General features: G+C 30.8%; 1 protein-coding gene across 3 annotated transcripts in view; it reads right to left on the bottom strand.

The window, feature by feature from the left end:
• LOC130901344 (calcium-activated chloride channel regulator 1-like) overlaps positions 1–22,796 on the bottom strand; it is a 78,740-nt gene that overhangs the window by 3,092 nt on the left and 52,852 nt on the right. For all 3 annotated transcript variants that reach the window (XM_057812654.1, XM_057812653.1, XM_057812652.1), the window contains exon 2: positions 1,175–2,752. In XM_057812654.1, the coding sequence (XP_057668637.1) occupies positions 1,175–2,725 (1,551 nt within the window). In that variant the 5' untranslated portion in view covers positions 2,726–2,752. The remainder of the gene's footprint in view (positions 1–1,174; positions 2,753–22,796) is intronic.

The raw sequence follows: 22,796 nt of genomic DNA, 5'->3' as shown, positions 1-22,796 counted from the left end.
TTTTTAGAAAAAAGAAAACAATTCTACAAAAAACACAGTTTCTATAGGCAAATGGTGACATTTTTTCAAAATATGATAGTTTTCATAGACAAATAACGGTTGTTTTGTCAAAAGAGACAGATTGGTGTAGATAGAAGACTCTTTCCATAGACAAATTATCGTTTGTTTTTCAAAAAGACAGTTCCCGTAAACAAAAGACAATTAACATAGATAAACCATGGTTTATTTACACAAATAATTGTTTTTTCTAATAAAGACACTTTCCATAAGCAAATGACGAATTGTTTTTGTTAAAAAATGGTTTCCAAAAACAAAAGGCGGTTTGTGTCTAACAAAAGACAATTTCCATAGACAAATTATGATTTATTTGGGACAAATACAGTTTCCAAAGACATAGAACGGTGTTCTTTTCAAAAAACGCAGTTTCCATAGACAAATAACGGTTTTCCTAAAAAAATATTATCCAAAAATGAATGACGATGTTTATCAAAAACATTTTTTTCATAGGCAAATGATGTGAGTGTTTAAAAACATGTAATTTTCAAAAACAAATGGCGATAAGTTTTTTATGTTTTTCGATAACACAGTTTTCACAGAAAAATGAGAGTTTTTTCAATTTTCATAAACATATTATGGTTTATTTGTGAATAAAACAGGTTACAATGACAATAGGCAGTTTGTGTGTGACAAAAGACAATTATAGAAGAATTATAATTCAATTGAGACAAATACAGTTTCCAAAGACATAGAACGGTGTTCTTAAAAAAAAGTGGTTTCCATAGATAAATAACGGCTCTACTAAAAAAACATCCAAAGATAAATGGGGATGTTTTTCTAAAAAGAAAGTTTTCATAGAAAAATGATCTGACTTTAAAAAAATGCAAATTTCAAAAACAAATGGCGATATGTTTTTCGAAAAACACAGTTTCCACAGACAAATGACGGTTTTTTCAAAAAAAAAACAATTTCCATAGACTAATTATAGTTTATTTGTGACTAAAACAGGTTTCCACGACAAGAGACACTTCGTTTTTGACAAAAAACAACGTCCTTAGACAAATGAAAGTTTTAATAAAAAAATAACATTTTCTAAACAAGTTTAATAATTCAAGCATCTATTTTCAGCGACATCTACGAGTGAATTCCTTAAACTGAAAGTTAAAAAAATGCTTACCTCGGAAATGTTGGCGTTCAACGTAATCATTTTGAAATCGATCAACTTATCGTTCCTACTCGAATAAATCTGATGACTGGGACTGATCAGTTTCAAACTTTTAATCAAAGGAGTCACCGTATTGTGGGTATAGAGCGTAAACTGTGCCGGTTCCCCCATATTCGGATCCAACATAAAACTACCCGTCACCGAGGTCCTCCCGTCGTCGCTAATCACCTTCCTATGTATCTCCATCGGTAAATCGACTTGACTTCTAGCGCCGAATTTCAAAACTATATCGTAAAGAACGTTATGCAATTCGAAATAAGTGGTGAGCAAAGTCGTATCCACGTTCAATTTATCTTCGAAAATCGTGTAATCGTATCCACCGGTTTCCCTGGCCAGATAACCTAAAGCGTCCGGTCTCAATATATCCGGATAATTGATCGTAGCTAGTTTGATTTTGAATTTTTTCAGTTCTTCTATGGTGGTTTTTAAACGTTTATCTATAGTCGTTCCGGTGGCAACTACTACGATTACATTATTGGCAGCGCCATCTGTTTTAGTACGTTCTTTTAACATGGTCATGGCTTCGGCGATTGCGCAATGTAAACAAACCGGTTGCATACTTTCGTTCGGCGTGTAAGGTAAAGAGGAATAGAATTTGTCGCGGTTATTATTCCCGAATCTGTCTATTGTTACTTTGGCCGGGACTATATTTAAAGCTCGTACTGACTGAACGGGATCGGATAGTACCATACCGATTTCTGTATTATCAGGTAAAACGTATCTCGCCCACTGCCTCAAAGCTAGACGTAAATAACTCCAAGATTCTCTCTGCATCATATCCTTGGAGTTTTCAATGACGAAAACGTATCTGGTGATGTTTTGTTTCTTGTAGACGATCTTCGGTGTTGTGTCGGTGATTTGATTGCCGTTTACGAGGTTTCGGTTGGTTTTCAAAAAATCTTTATGGTTGATAATGACGTCTAGTACGCTTCTTCTTTCGCAGAAAAAGTTGTGTTTCGTGGGAGCTAATCGGTTATGGTTTCCCTCGTCGCAGAACATTGACACTGAGGGGCTTTCCGGGGCAAACATTATACTAGATCGAGCTTTTTCGTCCATCATCAATGTTTTATTGTAAGCTGCGTGTTTATCGGAACAAACGCCGTTGTCTTTTATCGGTAAATCGGAACATCCGGTGACTTTTATTTGTTTCGTTTCATCGTCGTAGTAACAGATTGGGTAGACCGAATCGGTTTGGTAACCTTCTTCGTCGAATACTCCGTAGCGATATTTAGCGAATTCCTTCACTAATATCCGTCCTAAATTATTGTTGTTTTTCAATAGCCCCTCGTATCCTATGTATATTTGATCGCCAGGTTGTCCGCATCCTAACGATTGTTGGGTCCAAATACTTCCTCTTACTGGATCGCTGGGTGAGACGGTAACATCGGATATTTCGCCTGAAGAGGATAATATGGATGAAGAAACGCAGGAATCTGGCCATGTTACCGGAAGTAACACGGTAGCTGATCGTATATATGCGCGGCTGTCTAATGCTGAGAACATGTATTGGGAAGCTGTGGTGAGAGTATTCTGTAAAGAAAAAAAAAACAAATTTTAGTTTTTGAAAAGTGATGGATCGATGGTTTGGAATATAAAACTAAAATTTGAAATGATAGTTCCACTTTGTACAACTACATATATCTATATTCGACTTTTATCGTATTATAATTATTATAGAAATAGATTAAAATTTTTGACCATACAATTGGTTTTCTTTTATGTCAAATATATCTAAATTTGACGTTAATCATATTAACTTTGTAATAAATCGATGAATAAAACTATAGAACTAGAATTCATAATTAAAATTCTTCTTTTTTTAATCTGTATAATTGTCATATGTCTAAATATGACATTCATCATAGTTAGTAAGTAAAAATATCGATATTTTGAGCAATAGTAATAAAATTTGAAATGAAAGTACTTCTACAACTGCCATATGTCTAAGTTCAACGTTTAACTATGATAGGTCGTTTTTCCACAACTGTTATTTGCATAAATTTGACTTTCATTATAATAACCATGTAATAGTTTAATAATTTTAACTATAAAATTGAAATGGACTAGTGTAAGGTATTTAAATTTAAACAAATAGAATAGATCTATGACTCAAACCACAGAAATCATATAACTCGTATATGAGAAATTTCGAATTTTATCATAATTAAATGACAGATCTATGGTTTAACCAGAGATTTCACTAGTTTCTGTGCACACTCTCAAAACTCATCAAAACATTTGAAGATTAAATTAAACGAAGAAAATTTGCGTTATGCCTATGTCAATTGTCAAAATTTGACGTCCAGCATTATTATCATATAATAATTCGGTAGTTTGATTCATAGAACTGAAAAGTCTAGTTTGCACAACTGTCATAGATCTAATTGTATCATAATTATCATGTAATAGATCGATGGTTTCAACCATAAAACGGAAAGGTGACATAACTGTTCTTCTTTTTCTATTTTATTTAATTGTCATATGTCTAAATTTAAAGACTAACGATATTGGTAGTTAATAGAATATAATTAGGAAGGAAATTAGTGTCAGAAGTTATATTAGTCGATGATTTTTCATCTTTCCAAGAGCGACGACATTTTGTAAAACCCACTGTATATCTAATACCTCGGTGGTGATTGCGCCGGCACAAACTCGGCGTTTTCTATTATTGCCTTCTAAATATTTACACAACGTTTGAATATAATTTAATTTCAAATTTATTATGCTCGTATAGTTTTTCACAACAGGATGTTTTAGTGCGTGGGTTTGGTGTAAACAATTTTATATTCTGATACTTACTACTTTAGTAGTCGTGTTTATAAAACGTAGAGGTGGTTAAATTTAGGAAGTAATTTGAAGAAATACTATACAATACATTAAAACAATGTGTTGGAAGTTTACGATAACACAAGAAATAATAGGTTAGAAACACACTGTATATTACAAGAATTCTTATAATTACTTATATTGTTTGAATAATTATAGTTAAATAATTTTTACCTTGAAAATGTTATTGAAGATTACAAATTGTTCATCTTAATTGGATATATTATGACATCACATCACCTACTGTATAATTTTTTCTGCATTCTTTACTTGTGCATCATTAAGTATCAATGTTTATTATAATTCATCATTGAGAAATATTTTCGAATACAATATAGTGAAATATTAATATTAAAAATTGTTATAAACAAAATAAATATCGATGTAATGTGATGTTACACATACAGATGTCGCTCTTTTCAGTATGTCAAATAATATAAAACTCGTTCTGACTATAATAATTAACGACGATATTATAGTATAGTACAAATATTGTAATTTATATTTATCGTTAATATTCGGTGATTGTTTATTTATTCTAGATAATAATACGTAAAATTTATCAAATTAAATAGTTATTTAGTAATAATTATTTTGTCTAGTCTTCCGTCCGTCTAATTTGAATAAGATTTCCTAATTTTTAGTGAGAAATTAGTAATAATAAATGTGTATGAATATAGATATTTATATAAAAAAATCGACAATAACGTGATGATGTAGTATAGAAAATCATATTTCTGTTGCGTCTCCAACGTCTAATTTAATCTTTGCTAGTTAATAAGAAGGCAAAAACAAAAAAATCAATTTTAGTAATATACATAACCTAATAAATTCATAAATGACCGTTTTATAGTATTGAAAACTGTCTTAAATGGTGAGATCGTGGGACTGAACATCACCAAAGGATTTAACCTTGCTCAACCGAGCCCAAAATTTACATGCAGGTGATAAACGAATGGTAAATGTTTGCTTATAATAGTAGAAACTCTCGAAGTCCATTATTATGTGTTGTTGTAGTAACGTCAAATTTTTTCACACGCAGTTATTTGAATCAATTATAGGTTAGAAGCACAAAATCGGTTATATTCCGACTAGATACGATTTATTTATTTATACAGGGTGATGTTTTTTTTTAATAAAAATTATGGTTATTGACCCGTGAAGTAATAGATATGCACTGTGGTTTTTAAATATTTGTCAGTCCTGATATTTTGTAATATACTGGTTTTATTACTTGGAATTGTTTCGAAAAATAAATCAATAAATGATGCAACACTTTTTTGCCCATTGTCTAAAGAATATATTCAGGGTCGAATGTTCGGAAATACCAATAAAATTATTTGTGGTTTGATTTCGGCGGAAATAAAAACAGAATCGACATTTTTACATATATACATAATAGAATTATGTAAATTTGATTGTTTAGGTTTCCTTTTTTTATTTTTGACGATTATTTATGTCTACTATTTTAAAAACAGATTCCTACAAATCTGGTTGTATAACAATAGACGATAGGCATAAAAAGAATTCGGGTGATAAAAAAGAAGTAGAAGGTAGAATCACTTTTTAACCATGTGAAAATGCAGATATTCATAATGCATTCATAGTCTGGTCAAATTATTTTGAAAAAATAATTTTATAGATTCTCAGAGGTTTTCGGTTATTGAATAAGCATAGCAACTCTTAACAAAATTACGAGTTTTCGAAATTTTTGGGAACTTATAACTCGAAAAAACTTGAAACGCGAATAACTCGAAAACTAAAAGGAATTCGAAAAAAACTGTCAGGACATAAAATGTAGAGCACAAAATTTTATACAAAAAAGGTCTTTAGTCATTTTTTCGTTGGAGCCATTATTTCTGAGTAAATCTAACTAACTGCTCTAACTATTGGAAAACTACTTCGTTTTCTAAAAATCCCAATATTCACAGACCTCTTAATAGTTTCTCTTTCAGAAAAAATGTGGGTACTCATTTTATACTACGTATTTTTCGAGTTATCAAAATATTTTTGAGAGTACAAATCCATTTTGTAAATGCAATTTAGAGGTTAGGAACAAATTGAAAACTTTTTTGTACAGAATATCGTGCTCCACTTTTTTTGTCCCGGCAGTTTGTGTCGAAATCCTCATAGTTTTCGAATAATCTGCAATTCAAAATGTTTTCGAGTACATTTACCCATTTTACGGTGAAAATTTTAAGGTTAGGAAAAATGCTTGAGGACCATTCTGTAAAGAATTTTGAGTGGTACATTTTTTTCGAATTTCTCGTAGTTTTCGAGTTATTCGCGAATTAAAATATTTTTGAGGGTATAAACCCATTTTAAAGTGAAAATTTTAAGGTTACGAACAAATACCTGGGCTACTTTTTTTAGAGAATTCCGTACTCTACATTTTTTGTCCTGACAGTTTTTTTCGAATTCCTCATAGTTTTCGAGTTATTCACGTTTGAAAATTTTTTTGAGTTTCAAGTCTCAAAATTTCCAAAATCCGTGCCCGTTTTGTCAAGATTTGCTAGACTTATTTAGTATTACAAAACCGCCCAATTTAATTTAAGGTTTTAGCTCAAAATCGCTTAATGTGTCTGTACTATTATTCAAAATCAAAAGTCACTAAAAACATAACTTCATATCTCATAAACGGTAGTTTCAAGAAATAAAAGTATTTGAAGTTTTCGATAGATAATTTCATGATCTACAATTTTTGTTGGAAGTAATTTTCCATAAAACCAACCGTTTAGATAAAAAACGTAGAGAACCCATTATAGTGAAGTTTACGAATTTTTTCAAAGCACGAAATTTCAGATTTTACATAAAAAAGTTTCTATAAAATTTTTTGAATTTCGGTCTTCTACAAGTTCATACCAAACTTAGATTATAATATTTATACGAGGGTTGCTGTTTAATTTTTGAGATAGATGAACAAAAACAAATATTTATAATTCGATATGGTTTTATTAATATTCTTCATTAAGATCAATACACTTTTGCATGCGTTTGAACCAATTGTTCCTCCAAAATATATGATTTGAAGGTATGTGTAGAAAAACGTTGAACTCGTAATTTCTTTTTTATCTGCGAGAATAAAAAGAAATCAGAAATTCTAAATGTCAGATTTGACATATTCGAATCAGTGTTGCCGTGTCTCAAAACTTAAGCAGAAATCTTCGTAATCGTTCGGGCAATGTGCAAATGTTTCAGCCCTCGTATGTACGATATACTGACCAAATGACGCGATTCCATTAAAAATCTAACACGTTTTTAGTCTTTTTTTTTATAAAAATATTCTTTTTAATTAAAGAACTTGTTTTACCCAAGAAATGGAATCAACGACTAGCGTAACCGAGAAATTTAACGCTTCATCAATTTATCGTTATTAGATATACTTTTTATTGTCTAACAATATCTCTAAAAAGGCTTTTTCCACTTCTATTGTTTACGTGTTCAACCGAAAAATCGTTTTTACTACAATACGATCCCATAGAAAAAAAAATCTCGACGCACTACGTATTATGATAAAAAATTGTTTTTTGAACAGCCTCGTATATCTTAAACTTAGTTATTCAAGTCACAAATACAAAAAAAAAATTGCAAACCATTCGGAATTATTAAAAAACAAGCGTTAATCATAGAGTTGAGTTCCTCGAAGCATTGTTAAAACCTATTGTCGAATTTCAATAAACTCTTAGTCATTCTTCATGACTAAATGCTTTTAGAATAATAGATTTTTTTTTAAACTAATCTACGCCCAAGTATTCCAACGACTATGCTCAAAATAATTTTTTTCTGATTTAAGTACGACGAGATGATTTGTAGGATTAATTCAACGCGGAGATACATTTAGATATTTCCTCAAGATTAGTAAGTTAGTTGTATTTTTAGGATCGTAAACAGATGTCGCAAGTGTCAAGGTTTTTGGTTAAGTGTAGAATACAAAGTTTGAATTTAACGAGCTGCACTTCCTGTCATATTTATAAACTATACAGGGTGATTGATTAGTATGTTAAATTTCAGTGCTTTCTTTGTCCTTTGAGATATCAATTTGAAAATTTGAGGAATTTTAAAACTGATAAATTCCATACTCCATTTTAGAACACACTGTAAAATTGTAAATAATTTTAAAATGTGAATAATCCCTTAAATATTCAATTTGATGTTTTCAAAGGACAAAGTAGGCATTGAACTACATCATAATAATCAATCACCCTGTATATAGACTCCTATCTGTATAAAATGATTTGTTTGTGCATTTTTTTCTTATTACTCGACTCAAATAGATTATTATTGTTATTAATTTAATTTGTAATCATTGATTACTTTTCGTTGGGTCATTGTGCTGTACGACGTTGTTTGTTGGGCATTTTGTTTATTATTTCGTCAGACTAATTTCAATTTAAACACGTTAAATAAAAATGTTTTAATCGATTATTTCAAAAAGATTTCTTTAGAAGTTGATTTCAGCGTGAATTTTCGGTCATTAAAATGTTTCTTTGAAGCGAGATGATTGAATTCTTTTGAACAATATCTCAACAATTATTACGAAATAATGTTCGGTAAAAGAAAATGAGTAAAATTTATTAGAATAAGTAATAAAACGGAAGTTCTACTAGCAGTTTATCAATTTTTTAACAACGCATGCTGCAATTTAATATCCCTTCATCCTCTAAATGTTTTCCCCACAGAATTCGCACTTATGCTACTTCATTAATTTCCTTGTACACTTTCCAGATGTTGTATCGCCTTTTTTTTGATCGTCTTAAGTTACCTGAAACTAAAATTCTAAACGAAAGTGGATACTTTCATGTTGTAGACGCGACTTTTGAAAGATTTTTTTTTCAAGTTGATTAGAAACTTGTTTTTTTTTGTATCACGCCGCCCTTATAAATAGTTTTTTTTAAACTATATTTATACACAGATATAGTCTGGAATATATTCGTCAGAGACGATTTTTTAATGGCTTTTATGCATTAAGTGTATGGATCTAAAAGGAGATTACGTTAAAAAATAAATATTTTTTGTTTCCTCTATTATGCCAGCTACAAATTATTTTCAATAAACTTATACCCAAAAACACACATTTTTAATAAATTAATCGTTTCTGTACTCACTTTCGGGGCATAAACATGGACCAAAAAACGGAAACCCAATAGCCAGATCACGCCACATTAAATTGTCTGCGTATATACGCAGCCCACCACACGCCACCCCACGCCACGCCATCCTACGTGGGACGATTCAAAATTAAGATACAGAGAGCTGTTAAGATGTTTTACATGCGTTACAAGAATAAGAAGAAGACAAAATTGTTAAAAGAGTGTACAAAGCGAGACCAGCAAAAAGAAAAACACAGAATGGGTAAATTAAGATAGCGGAAGAGAGAATAAATAAGATAAGATTCAAAGTAATGAATAGAAAAGAAAGGATAGTTTGGAGAAGACTCCACACACGTCTTGCACCCGTAAAGGTAGAGAGGCTTATGATTGAATAAGAATGGCAACAAAAAAAGTCGCACGGTGCCAAATCTGGTGAATACTGGCCAAATACTGCTTCACAGATGGCACGTTATGGGCAGGTGCGTTGTCCTGTCCAGTCTGACCCTCTGAAACCCATTCCAGTCATGACTATACCGTTAATGTCGAAAAAAAACGATCAACATTGCTTTGACTTTTGATTTGCTATCTCGGCCCTCATTAAGGCGCTTACACCACTCGAAAACACGCGCACGAGATAGATAATTGTCCCCATAGGCCTCTTGCAACAATTTATAGCACTCAATCGGAGTTTTTTTCAATTTAACGAGAAATTTGAGATTGATACGTTGTTCACACATGTTTTTTGGTACGTTCGTTTCAAACCGCTACTGCAAAAAATACTATAATAGTACCGGAAACGTGTTTTGGAACGTGCATAGACAAGATATCTAGACACCCAACGCACTACTAGTTTTTCACCCAACCGTCTAGTGCACCCTCTAGGCGCGCAGTTTCGTTATTTAATAGCCAGACCTCGTATATGGGCCAAAAAAGTTCAATGACGGACAATATAGAATCGTAATGAACGCTGAAATTAGAAAAATACATAAAAGAACACATAAAACGGATGAAAAATAATGGTAAAGTTAAAAAAATAACAGAATGGAAGCCATTAAGAAACCGGCCCAAATTAAGACCAAAAAGTCAATAGGAAAGTTACGTAATAAGTGATCTGAATATAATGGGAATCCGTAGATGGAGGAGTAATACCCAGGACAAGAAAAAGTGGAGAAAAATGGTGGAAAAAGCCTAAACATGCTATGAACTTTAGTTTAAAAAAGAAAATGGTTAGAACGTGGATTGACTTACCACAATAAATGAGTCAAAGAGCTCTTGATTGAACGATTACTATTCCCATTGGAATGTACAACCGAACATATATATATATATATATATATATATATATATATATATATATATATATATATTTAACAAAATTGACGATATTATCGGTAATGCATATCCTGCAATTTAAAGAACGTATTCACCCATAAACAAAGGTTTAGTACGCACCATCGATTTTAAAACGTCTTGTTACATTGTTGTCGAAAAATAGACATTTCCTGAGCTCTTATTGGCGATTTACCAATAGATAATTATGCATTAAGTACGAAAAATAATGAATAATACTTACCTTATAACCTAATTCGATACATTAGAAATTATTTAAATTTATTATTTTTTTAAAAATTTAATACGATAATTCGATTAAAATCAGCTCATGATACAAAATCTTCATTTGAGATGCTCACAACTCTGAGTTGGTAACACTGCTTCATTTGACAACATTAGGTACCTAGAAGACATATAGATGGACCCACCAAGAAGAGGATTGTTCATGCCCTGACAGATGACAGACACGCTACTTGCACAGGATGGGCGGCAGGGATTCACCCGAACGCCCTTCTGTCAGCAGATATTATCGTGATGGGGTTGTTGAGGAAATAGAACCACTGGAACCTGGTACATTCAGTTCTGGGCACCAAGAAGGCTAATCTAGACCAGACAACGATTGAAGCGAGAGAAAGGGAATAAGTTAATACCAGATACAAAAGTTCCTTCATCCAGAAACAGCAGATTTACTTGGAAAACTGTTTTCCAAGAACTACGTCGGTTAATGAAATTTATACAGTGTTAAAAACATCAACGGGTTCACAAGGCGGATTTACCAAAGACTGTAGTTTCCTTTGTCTTTGGCATCGCAAGGCCAGGGAGTATTATTACGTAAAAGCTTGGAAAAAGATCCAAATCAATCAAAATACGTTGCCATTTTCAACAACTGGTGATGGGGCCTTCCTCTTTATGAAAAGATCTTGGATTGGAAGTTTGCAAGATTCAATTTATGCACGATTTGAAGTCAAGCGAATATCGGCAAATAAACACAAAACACAACTGATAATTATAAACAAAGAAATAGTAACCCATTGATTTAGACTATTTAGAGCATTAGCATATTTTTCCATAGTTAAACCTTATATAAATTCAACTGGTTTTGCATTACAAAGACATCCTTTAAAGACACATCTTTTTTTATCTCCTGAACGATTTAGGAACAAAGCTTATCAATTATAAGGGTGAGTGAGGGAATATATCTTCAATGTAGGGTCGTATCTTTGATGTAAAATAGTATTTTGATTATAGAATTTTGAACTAAGCATTCGAATTAAATACTAACTTAAAACATAGTATATTTACATTTACATACAGTTGATTTCAAACGGGATTCTAACCGCCCTCTATCTCAGAAACGATTCGCCGTATGAAAAAATTTTTCAAACAAAAATTGTAGAGAATTTAATGTTCTACAATATTGATAATAAATACAAATTGCGTAAAACCCATAGGGAACGAGTTATTTGCAAAAAATGTGGAAAAAATCGATTTATTTGTACTTTTGACCCCCCGATTTTTTAAAGTTGCTCACATCGAATTATATTTGAGTTTTGAGAGAAATTTTAGGATGTCGAATGAACAAGTTTAAACGACTTTACAGCTGGGTATCTCGATTTTTCGAAATTCTTGTCTAAATCTACCTAAATTGACTGAACTATGATGTGGCGAAAGATTTCATCAAGTGCTAACAGATTACTGTTAGAGATTTAAAAGAAAACTACCAGAACATTCACGAAAATCAAGCTATTCATTATACATTAGAGATTATTTAGTGATTTTTGTACTATTTATAAAAATATCAAACCTGATGTGTCATTTTTTTTCCATTGATATTGTTTGGTGGCCATAGTACATTCAAAATTCGGTATCAGTTTTCGTGTGACCAAAAAATTTTATTGACCAATGTTAATCTATAAATCCAAAATTTCTCATAGTATTAACAAAACACCTTGGTCCGAATTCAAAAGCATACCCTTTCCTTACCAAAAAATAAATACAAATAAAAATTGAGATAGAAAAAGACCCTACGGTATGGTATCAATGCGGCATGAGAAAGAACTCACTTGTGGGAACCGAACTCTGTTCTGTTTACTTTTTGTTGTCGAGCTTTTGCACCTGATTTTCAGGACTAACAGGTAATAAATACTTTTGTAAGCAATGGGAATAATATTTCGAATGTAATGAATGGATTTAAACCAGTCGTTTTTACGATCTCTAAACTATTAATTTTTGTTTTATAGTTTTCGTAATTGCATTGACCACATGGAACACATATTTACATGGAATTCTACAAGAAAGTGTCCTTTCGTTAGTGCACAAATTTCCGCCACTCTTTCTATATCTAATTTTTTTTCTATGTCATTCTTTTTTGTTTTAAAATTTTTTTTTGGCATCTTTCTTTCCTCTTTTAACCAGTTTTCTAAATTTTTTTTTCTCCAATCTACAAAACTTTTCAAACCGTGTAAGCTTTTGTTCAAGGTTCATTATTTTGACATTTTCGATTCTTTCATTATCGTTATTTAATCATTATTCTTTCCACCTGATTTCTTGTTTTGTTATTTATTTATTTGATCTATTTGACTCTAAAACCTCTTGTTGTAAACTTTGTCATATTTGGATTCTTCAAACACTGTCAAATGCCTTTTTAAATGTGTATAAAGCAGAGGTATACTTTTTGTATTTGTTTAGTTTAAATACCCCTCAAATCCTCGTCTCGAGATCTGGATCTTTTTCTCTTTCCGCGTGTTCTTAGTTCCTTATCGACTCTTTGTGTTCCATTACATCATCTGTTTTCCCCACTGAATGATTCCATTGAGTATTTGGACATATTATTATATAATGACGAAGTAAATTGTCATGTATCTTCATGGTAATCACACGAAATTGTGTTAAACGACGCGTATCATCATTTGAAAAATCAAAATAAAATTATATACCATCAATCCTTGGTATAAATTACTTTTATACTATTATATTCCAACTATTTATGGCTCACCTGTATACTATGTTCTTAATTATCATGTCGTTAGTCGAAATAAAAAATTTATTTAAATGTAAAAATTGTTTATACACAAAAAACAAAAATCATTGTAGAATTTCAAACATACAATCGATATTTTTATGGATATTTCTGGTATATTATGGTCTTTCGAGCCGGATGAATCGATGATATAACATATCACACTCAATAAGTCGTGTGACTAAATTATAAAAATACATTTTTTGCCAAAAATCGATTTTTGTCATCAATGTCAACTTCTTCAAGAGCAATACAATAATTCCAACGCTTTTCTAACCTCTCGGGGCCGTGCTTGTAGAAGGATTTGTCTTTTGTCTAAAATTAGGTTCCAGTTTCAGCAATTGCTTCTTGTGGGTTTTTCTTCGACATATGAGGCCGTTTTTCCTTGATTTTTGCAATCGAAACGATCCAACAACTCTATATAGTATTCGCTATTGATTGTCCATCCCTTTTGGAGATAGTCGATGGACAATATTCCGTGCACATCCCAAAATAACCTTCCCAGCTGACTTTTATGCTTTTGGACGCTTCGAACGTGGTTCACTGGTTGCAGTCCTCAGAATGAAATGAAGGATCCATATTTCATCTATTGCCACATATCGACTCAAAAAATCTGATTTATTACATATATAACACGGCCAAAAACTGCTCTGAATCATCAACAAGTTGTTGTTTTTGATCGACTGCGAGTAAACGCGGCACCTACTTTGAAAAAAACTTTTTTCGATTAGATATAACCAATTTGTGGATTTTTCTTGATGTTTTCTGAAGTAACCACCCCAATTGGACGACTAGAACAATCTGTAAGACCACGTTTAAATTCAGCACACCAATAACAAACAAAACAAATTGTTTTGAAAATAACAAAAGTAGTTTCCCTTGAATGGCCGTAACTTTTTTCTGACTTATCGAAATGTCATGAAATTTCACACATAGTCTTTTGAAATTTGGTACTTCATAAACGCCATGTGTCAGCGCCATCTGTGTGTTAGTCACACGACTTATTGAGTGATGTAATATGTGATAAACTATAAGAATTTAACGATTTGTGGGTTATAAATACAATTTTTTAAAAACGCTGTTTCTAAATTTAGTAAACACTTAAATAAAGTCGAATGATATTTTAAGAAAGATCTTTCAATCCCGTAATCATTCTGTCATCGCCAGATATTTGAATCCCCACATGTCACTACCACACCCCGAAGACTTTTATCGATAAAAAAAAGCTGTTATCACAAATTTAAACTACGTAGAATGAAACTTGATGAATATTTGTTGTATTATATACATGTACACAGATAGAGATGACTTTTGAGATAGATTTTAATATCAATTAAAACAGGGTTAGCTTATATTGTGAATCTCACCCTTTTGTGAATATACATATTCAATAGGGTTCAAGTCCGGGCTGCTGGTAAGTCAATTTAAATGCTAATATTTACCTCTTGAAGGTACTGGTTCTATTTGGGGTCGTGTGTTATCATGGATGCCTCTAAAACCGCTTAAAAATCTCTGAAAAGCCGTTAATGATCGTTTATCTAACAATACCAATTCTGTGTATTCTGAGTATTATTAATTAACTTTGATCGTTTTTGTAAATATATACAGGATGAAATATGTTAATACATAGCTACGCTTTTTGCCGATGTTACTTTATAAACACACTGTATCAAAACTAAATTGAATTGAAATTTGAGGGTGTAAAAGATAGCTGTGAAATGTGTAAAATTGTCATTATTTTATTTCTAATTAGCTAGTCGTAGATTGATTCGAGGCCGTTATCGTCTTTGACCCAGTTCGTGGTACCACGTTCTTTAAAAAATAATTTTGATAACAATGTGACGTAAAAACAACACGTTTCAACGTATATATAATCATAAAAATTAGTCACAAGGTATTAAAACCTAAAATAAATCGTTTGTTTTGAAATAATGTTGAGGATTTGTTGAGGAATTACTTACAGGTCCGTATTCAAAAATGTATATAGAAAAGACGGTTTTGAATGGTTTATTATTTTAACAAAATATATTAAAAAAATTCGAAAATATAAATAATTTTATTAATTCTTATCAGTTTTTCAAAATCCACTGTATATTATGATAATTTTTAACATGTTTCATTAATTGAATAAAGTCGAACACTATCAATTCTAGTTCGAATAAACATAATTTACGTATACAAAAGTTGTCGCTGTATTTTATGAATCGTTATATACGAGGCAAATCTAAAACGTTAACTTTCTGATATTACTGATCATAATTTCTGGGCGTCGCACTACTAATAATTATGATTGAGGTGAATACTTTCGAAATCGATATAATCAGCAGTGATTTCGTTGAAGAGCAACACCGATCTTCGTCCTACTTGTAGTAGCTTATCCAAAAAACAAAAACTCCACATGATGGATGCAATTTTTCGTTAAACTTGTATCTTGTTTTTATATATTCTATATTGTGCCTAAATAACAAATTTGGTACTACAGAATCGCGTCTAAACTTCAGTAAAGTGCGTCATGTAAATGTGAGGATTTTTCTTCCGAATGCAGTGCATAGTATACATAAAAAACCGATAAAGTTCAAAATTTATTGAAAAAAAAAATATGTTAGTTTCATGTACTCATTTTTTTGTATTATCATTTGAATAATCTGGCAAGTGTGAAGCCTCTTCTTTCGAATACAGTGCATAATATGCATAAAAGTTCATAATTTATTGAAAAAAAAGTGCATGTTAGTTTGATGAACTCATTTTTTCTGTATTATCATTTGAATAAACAATTAGTGAAATCCAAAAACGCGTTTAATTGTTAGTTAAGGGCATCTGGCAAGTGTGAAGCCTCTTCTTTCGAATGCAGTGCATAATATGCATAAAAGTTCATAATTTATTGAAAAAAAGTGCATGTTAGTTTGATGAACTCATTTTTTCTGTATTATCATTTGAATAAACAATTAGTGAATTCCAAAAACGAGTTTAATTATTAGTGAAGTGCATCTGGCAAGTGTGAAGCCTATTCTTTCGAATGCAGTGCATAATATGCATAAAAGTACATAATTTATTGAAAAAAAAGTGCATGTTAGTTTCATGTACTCATTTTTTTGTATTACCATTTGAATAATCAATTAGTGAACTCTAAAAACGCGTTTAATTGTTAGTTAAGTGCATCTGGCAAGTGTGAAGCCTCTTCTTTCGAATGCAGTGCATAATATGCATAAAAGTTCATAATTTATTGAAAAAAAAGTGCATGTTAGTTTCATGTACTCATTTTTTTGTATTACCATTTGAATAATCAATTAGTGAACTCTAAAAACGCGTTTAATTATTAGTGAAGTGCATCTGGCAAGTGTGAAGCCTCTTCTTTCGAATGCAGTGCATAATATGCATAAAAGTTCATAATTTATTGAAAAAAAAGTGCATGTTAGTTTTATGTACTCATTTTTTTGTATTACCATTTGAATAATCAATTAGTGAACTCTAAAAACGCGTTTAATTATTAGTGAAGTGCATCTGGCAAGTGTGAAGCCTCTTCTTTCGAATGCAGTGCATAATATGCATAAAAGTTCATAATTTATTGAAAAAAAAGTGCATGTTAGTTTCATGTACTCATTTTTTTGTATTACCATTTGAATAATCAATTAGTGAACTCTAAAAACGCGTTTAATTATTAGTGAAGTGCATCTGGCAAGTGTGAAGCCTCTTCTTTCGAATGCAGTGCATAATATGCATAAAAGTTCATAATTTATTGAAAAAAAAGTGCATGTTAGTTTCATGTACTCATTTTTTTGTATTACCATTTGAATAATCAATTAGTGAACTCTAAAAACGCGTTTAATTATTAGTGAAGTGCATCTGGCAAGTGTGAAGCCTCTTCTTTCGAATGCAGTGCATAATATGCATAAAAGTTCATAATTTATTGAAAAAAAAGTGCATGTTAGTTTCATGTACTCATTTTTTTGTATTACCATTTGAATAATCAATTAGTGAATTCCAAAAACGAGTTTAATTATTAGTGAAGTGCATCTGGCAAGTGTGAAGCCTATTCTTTCGAATGCAGTGCATAATATGCATAAAAGTACATAATTTATTGAAAAAAAGTGCATGTTAGTTTCATGTACTCATTTTTTTGTATTACCATTTGAATAATCAATTAGTGAACTCTAAAAACGCGTTTAATTGTTAGTTAAGTGCATCTGGCAAGTGTGAAGCCTCTTCTTTCGAATGCAGTGCATAATATGCATAAAAGTTCATAATTTATTGAAAAAAAAGTGCATGTTAGTTTCATGTACTCATTTTTTTGTATTACCATTTGAATAATCAATTAGTGAACTCTAAAAACGCGTTTAATTATTAGTGAAGTGCATCTGGCAAGTGTGAAGCCTCTTCTTTCGAATGCAGTGCATAATATGCATAAAAGTTCATAATTTATTGAAAAAAAAGTGCATGTTAGTTTCATGTACTCATTTTTTTGTATTACCATTTGAATAATCAATTAGTGAACTCTAAAAACGCGTTTAATTATTAGTGAAGTGCATCTGGCAAGTGTGAAGCCTCTTCTTTCGAATGCAGTGCATAATATGCATAAAAGTTCATAATTTATTGAAAAAAAAGTGCATGTTAGTTTCATGTACTCATTTTTTTGTATTACCATTTGAATAATCAATTAGTGAACTCTAAAAACGCGTTTAATTATTAGTGAAGTGCATCTGGCAAGTGTGAAGCCTCTTCTTTCGAATGCAGTGCATAATATGCATAAAAGTTCATAATTTATTGAAAAAAAAGTGCATGTTAGTTTCATGTACTCATTTTTTTGTATTACCATTTGAATAATCAATTAGTGAACTCTAAAAACGCGTTTAATTATTAGTGAAGTGCATCTGGCAAGTGTGAAGCCTCTTCTTTCGAATGCAGTGCATAATATGCATAAAAGTTCATAATTTATTGAAAAAAAAGTGCATGTTAGTTTCATGTACTCATTTTTTTGTATTACCATTTGAATAATCAATTAGTGAACTCTAAAAACGCGTTTAATTATTAGTGAAGTGCATCTGGCAAGTGTGAAGCCTCTTCTTTCGAATGCAGTGCATAATATGCATAAAAGTTCATAATTTATTGAAAAAAAAGTGCATGTTAGTTTCATGTACTCATTTTTTTGTATTACCATTTGAATAATCAATTAGTGAACTCTAAAAACGCGTTTAATTGTTAGTTAAGTGCATCTGGCAAGTGTGAAGCCTCTTCTTTCGAATGCAGTGCATAATATGCATAAAAGTTCATAATTTATTGAAAAAAAAGTGCATGTTAGTTTCATGTACTCATTTTTTTGTATTACCATTTGAATAATCAATTAGTGAACTCTAAAAACGCGTTTAATTATTAGTGAAGTGCATCTGGCAAGTGTGAAGCCTCTTCTTTCGAATGCAGTGCATAATATGCATAAAAGTTCATAATTTATTGAAAAAAAAGTGCATGTTAGTTTCATGTACTCATTTTTTTGTATTATCATTTGAATAATCAATTAGTGAACTCTAAAAACGCGTTTAATTATTAGTGAAGTGCATCTGGCAAGTGTGAAGCCTATTCTTTCGAATGCAGTGCATAATATGCATAAAAGTACATAATTTATTGAAAAAAAAGTGCATGTTAGTTTCATGTACTCATTTTTTTGTATTACCATTTGAATAATCAATTAGTGAACTCTAAAAACGCGTTTAATTGTTAGTTAAGTGCATCTGGCAAGTGTGAAGCCTCTTCTTTCGAATGCAGTGCATAATATGCATAAAAGTTCATAATTTATTGAAAAAAAAGTGCATGTTAGTTTCATGAACTCATTTTTTTTGTATTATCATTTGAATAATCAATTAGTGAAATCCAAAAACGCGTTTAATTGTTAGTTAAGGGCATCTGGCAAGTGTGAAGCCTCTTCTTTCGAATGCAGTGCATAATATGCATAAAAGTTCATAATTTATTGAAAAAAAGTGCATGTTAGTTTGATGAACTCATTTTTTCTGTATTATCATTTGAATAAACAATTAGTGAAATCCAAAAACGCGTTTAATTGTTAGTTAAGGGCATCTGGCAAGTGTGAAGCCTCTTCTTTCGAATGCAGTGCATAATATGCATAAAAGTTCATAATTTATTGAAAAAAAGTGCATGTTAGTTTGATGAACTCATTTTTTCTGTATTATCATTTGAATAAACAATTAGTGAATTCCAAAAACGAGTTTAATTGTTAGTAAAGTGCATGTGGTAAGTGTGAAGCCTCTTCTTTCGAATGCAGTGCATAATATGCATAAAAGTTCATAATTTATTGAAAAAAAAGTGCATGTTAGTTTCATGTACTCATTTTTTTGTATTATCATTTGAATAATCAATTAGTGAACTCTAAAAACGCGTTTAATTATTAGTGAAGTGCATCTGGCAAGTGTGAAGCCTATTCTTTCGAATGCAGTGCATAATATGCATAAAAGTACATAATTTATTGAAAAAAAAGTGCATGTTAGTTTCATGTACTCATTTTTTTGTATTATCATTTGAATAATCAATTAGTGAACTCTAAAAACGCGTTTAATTATTAGTGAAGTGCATCTGGCAAGTGTGAAGCCTATTCTTTCGAATGCAGTGCATAATATGCATAAAAGTACATAATTTATTGAAAAAAAAGTGCATGTTAGTTTCATGTACTCATTTTTTTGTATTACCATTTGAATAATCAATTAGTGAACTCTAAAAACGCGTTTAATTGTTAGTTAAGTGCATCTGGCAAGTGTGAAGCCTCTTCTTTCGAATGCAGTGCATAATATGCATAAAAGTTCATAATTTATTGAAAAAAAGTGCATGTTAGTTTGATGAACTCATTTTTTCTGTATTATCATTTGAATAAACAATTAGTGAATTCCAAAAACGAGTTTAATTGTTAGTAAAGTGCATGTGGTAAGTGTGAAGCCTCTTCTTTCGAATGCAGTGCATAATATGCATAAAAGTTCATAATTTATTGAAAAAAAAAGTGCATGTTAGTTTCATGTACTCATTTTTTCTGTATTATCATTTGAATAAACAATTAGTGAATTCCAAAAACGAGTTTAATTGTTAGTAAAGTGCATGTGGTAAGTGTGAAGCCTCTTCTTTCGAATGCAGTGCATAATATGCATAAAAGTTCATAATTTATTGAAAAAAAAAGTGCATGTTAGTTTCATGTACTCATTTTTTTGTATTATCATTTGAATAATCAATTAGTGAACTCTAAAAACGCGTTTAATTGTTAGTTAAGTGCATCTGGCAAGTGTGAAGCCTCTTCTTTCGAATGTAGTGCATAATATGCATAAAAGTTCATAATTTATTGAAAAAAAAAGTGCATGTTAGTTTGATGAACTCATTTTTTCTGTATTATCATTTGAATAAACAATTAGTGAATTCCAAAAACGAGTTTAATTGTTAGTAAAGTGCATGTGGTAAGTGTGAAGCCTCTTCTTTCGAATGCAGTGCATAATATGCATAAAAGTTCATAATTTATTGAAAAAAAAAGTGCATGTTAGTTTCATGTACTCATTTTTTTGTATTATCATTTGAATAATCAATTAGTGAACTCTAAAAACGCGTTTAATTGTTAGTTAAGTGCATCTGGCAAGTGTGAAGCCTCTTCTTTCGAATGCAGTGCATAATATGCATAAAAGTTCATAATTTATTGAAAAAAAAGTGCATGTTAGTTTCATGTACTCATTTTTTTGTATTACCATTTGAATAATCAATTAGTGAACTCTAAAAACGCGTTTAATTATTAGTGAAGTGCATCTGGCAAGTGTGAAGCCTATTCTTTCGAATGCAGTGCATAATATGCATAAAAGTTCATAATTTATTGAAAAAAAGTGCATGTTAGTTTCATGTACTCATTTTTTTGTATTACCATTTGAATAATCAATTAGTGAACTCTAAAAACGCGTTTAATTATTAGTGAAGTGCATCTGGCAAGTGTGAAGCCTCTTCTTTCGAATGCAGTGCATAATATGCATAAAAGTTCATAATTTATTGAAAAAAAAGTGCATGTTAGTTTCATGTACTCATTTTTTTGTATTATCATTTGAATAATCAATTAGTGAACTCTAAAAACGCGTTTAATTATTAGTGAAGTGCATCTGGCAAGTGTGAAGCCTATTCTTTCGAATGCAGTGCATAATATGCATAAAAGTACATAATTTATTGAAAAAAAAGTGCATGTTAGTTTCATGTACTCATTTTTTTGTATTACCATTTGAATAATCAATTAGTGAACTCTAAAAACGCGTTTAATTGTTAGTTAAGTGCATCTGGCAAGTGTGAAGCCTCTTCTTTCGAATGCAGTGCATAATATGCATAAAAGTTCATAATTTATTGAAAAAAAAGTGCATGTTAGTTTCATGTACTCATTTTTTTGTATTACCATTTGAATAATCAATTAGTGAACTCTAAAAACGCGTTTAATTGTTAGTTAAGTGCATCTGGCAAGTGTGAAGCCTCTTCTTTCGAATGCAGTGCATAATATGCATAAAAGTTCATAATTTATTGAAAAAAAAGTGCATGTTAGTTTCATGTACTCATTTTTTTGTATTACCATTTGAATAATCAATTAGTGAACTCTAAAAACGCGTTTAATTGTTAGTTAAGTGCATCTGGCAAGTGTGAAGCCTCTTCTTTCGAATGCATTGCATAATATGCATAAAAGTTCATAGTTTATTGAAAAAAAAACAGTATGTTAGTTTGATGAACTCATTTTTTCTGTATTATCATTTGAATAAACAATTAGTGAAATCCAAAAACGCGTTTAATTGTTAGTTAAGTGCATCTGGCAAGTGTGAAGGCTCTTCTTTCGAATGCAGTGCATAATATGCATAAAAGTTCATAATTTATTGAAAAAAAAGTGCATGTTAGTTTCATGAACTCATTTTTTTTGTATTATCATTTGAATAATCAATTAGTGAATTCCAAAAACGAGTTTAATTGTTAGTTAAGTGCATCTGGCAAGTGTGAAGCCTCTTCTTTCGAATGCATTGCATAATATGCATAAAAGTTCATAGTTTATTGAAAAAAAAACAGTATGTTAGTTTGATGAACTCATTTTTTCTGTATTATCATTTGAATAAACAATTAGTGAAATCCAAAAACGCGTTTAATTGTTAGTTAAGTGCATCTGGCAAGTGTGAAGCCTCTTCTTTCGAATGCATTGCATAATATGCATAAAAGTTCATAGTTTATTGAAAAAAAAACAGTATGTTAGTTTGATGAACTCATTTTTTCTGTATTATCATTTGAATAAACAATTAGTGAAATCCAAAAACGCGTT

The sequence above is a fragment of the Diorhabda carinulata genome, chromosome X (genome assembly GCF_026250575.1).
Source record: "Diorhabda carinulata isolate Delta chromosome X, icDioCari1.1, whole genome shotgun sequence".
Taxonomy (NCBI): domain Eukaryota; kingdom Metazoa; phylum Arthropoda; class Insecta; order Coleoptera; family Chrysomelidae; genus Diorhabda; species Diorhabda carinulata.
This window is presented reverse-complemented; position numbering and strand designations above follow the sequence as displayed.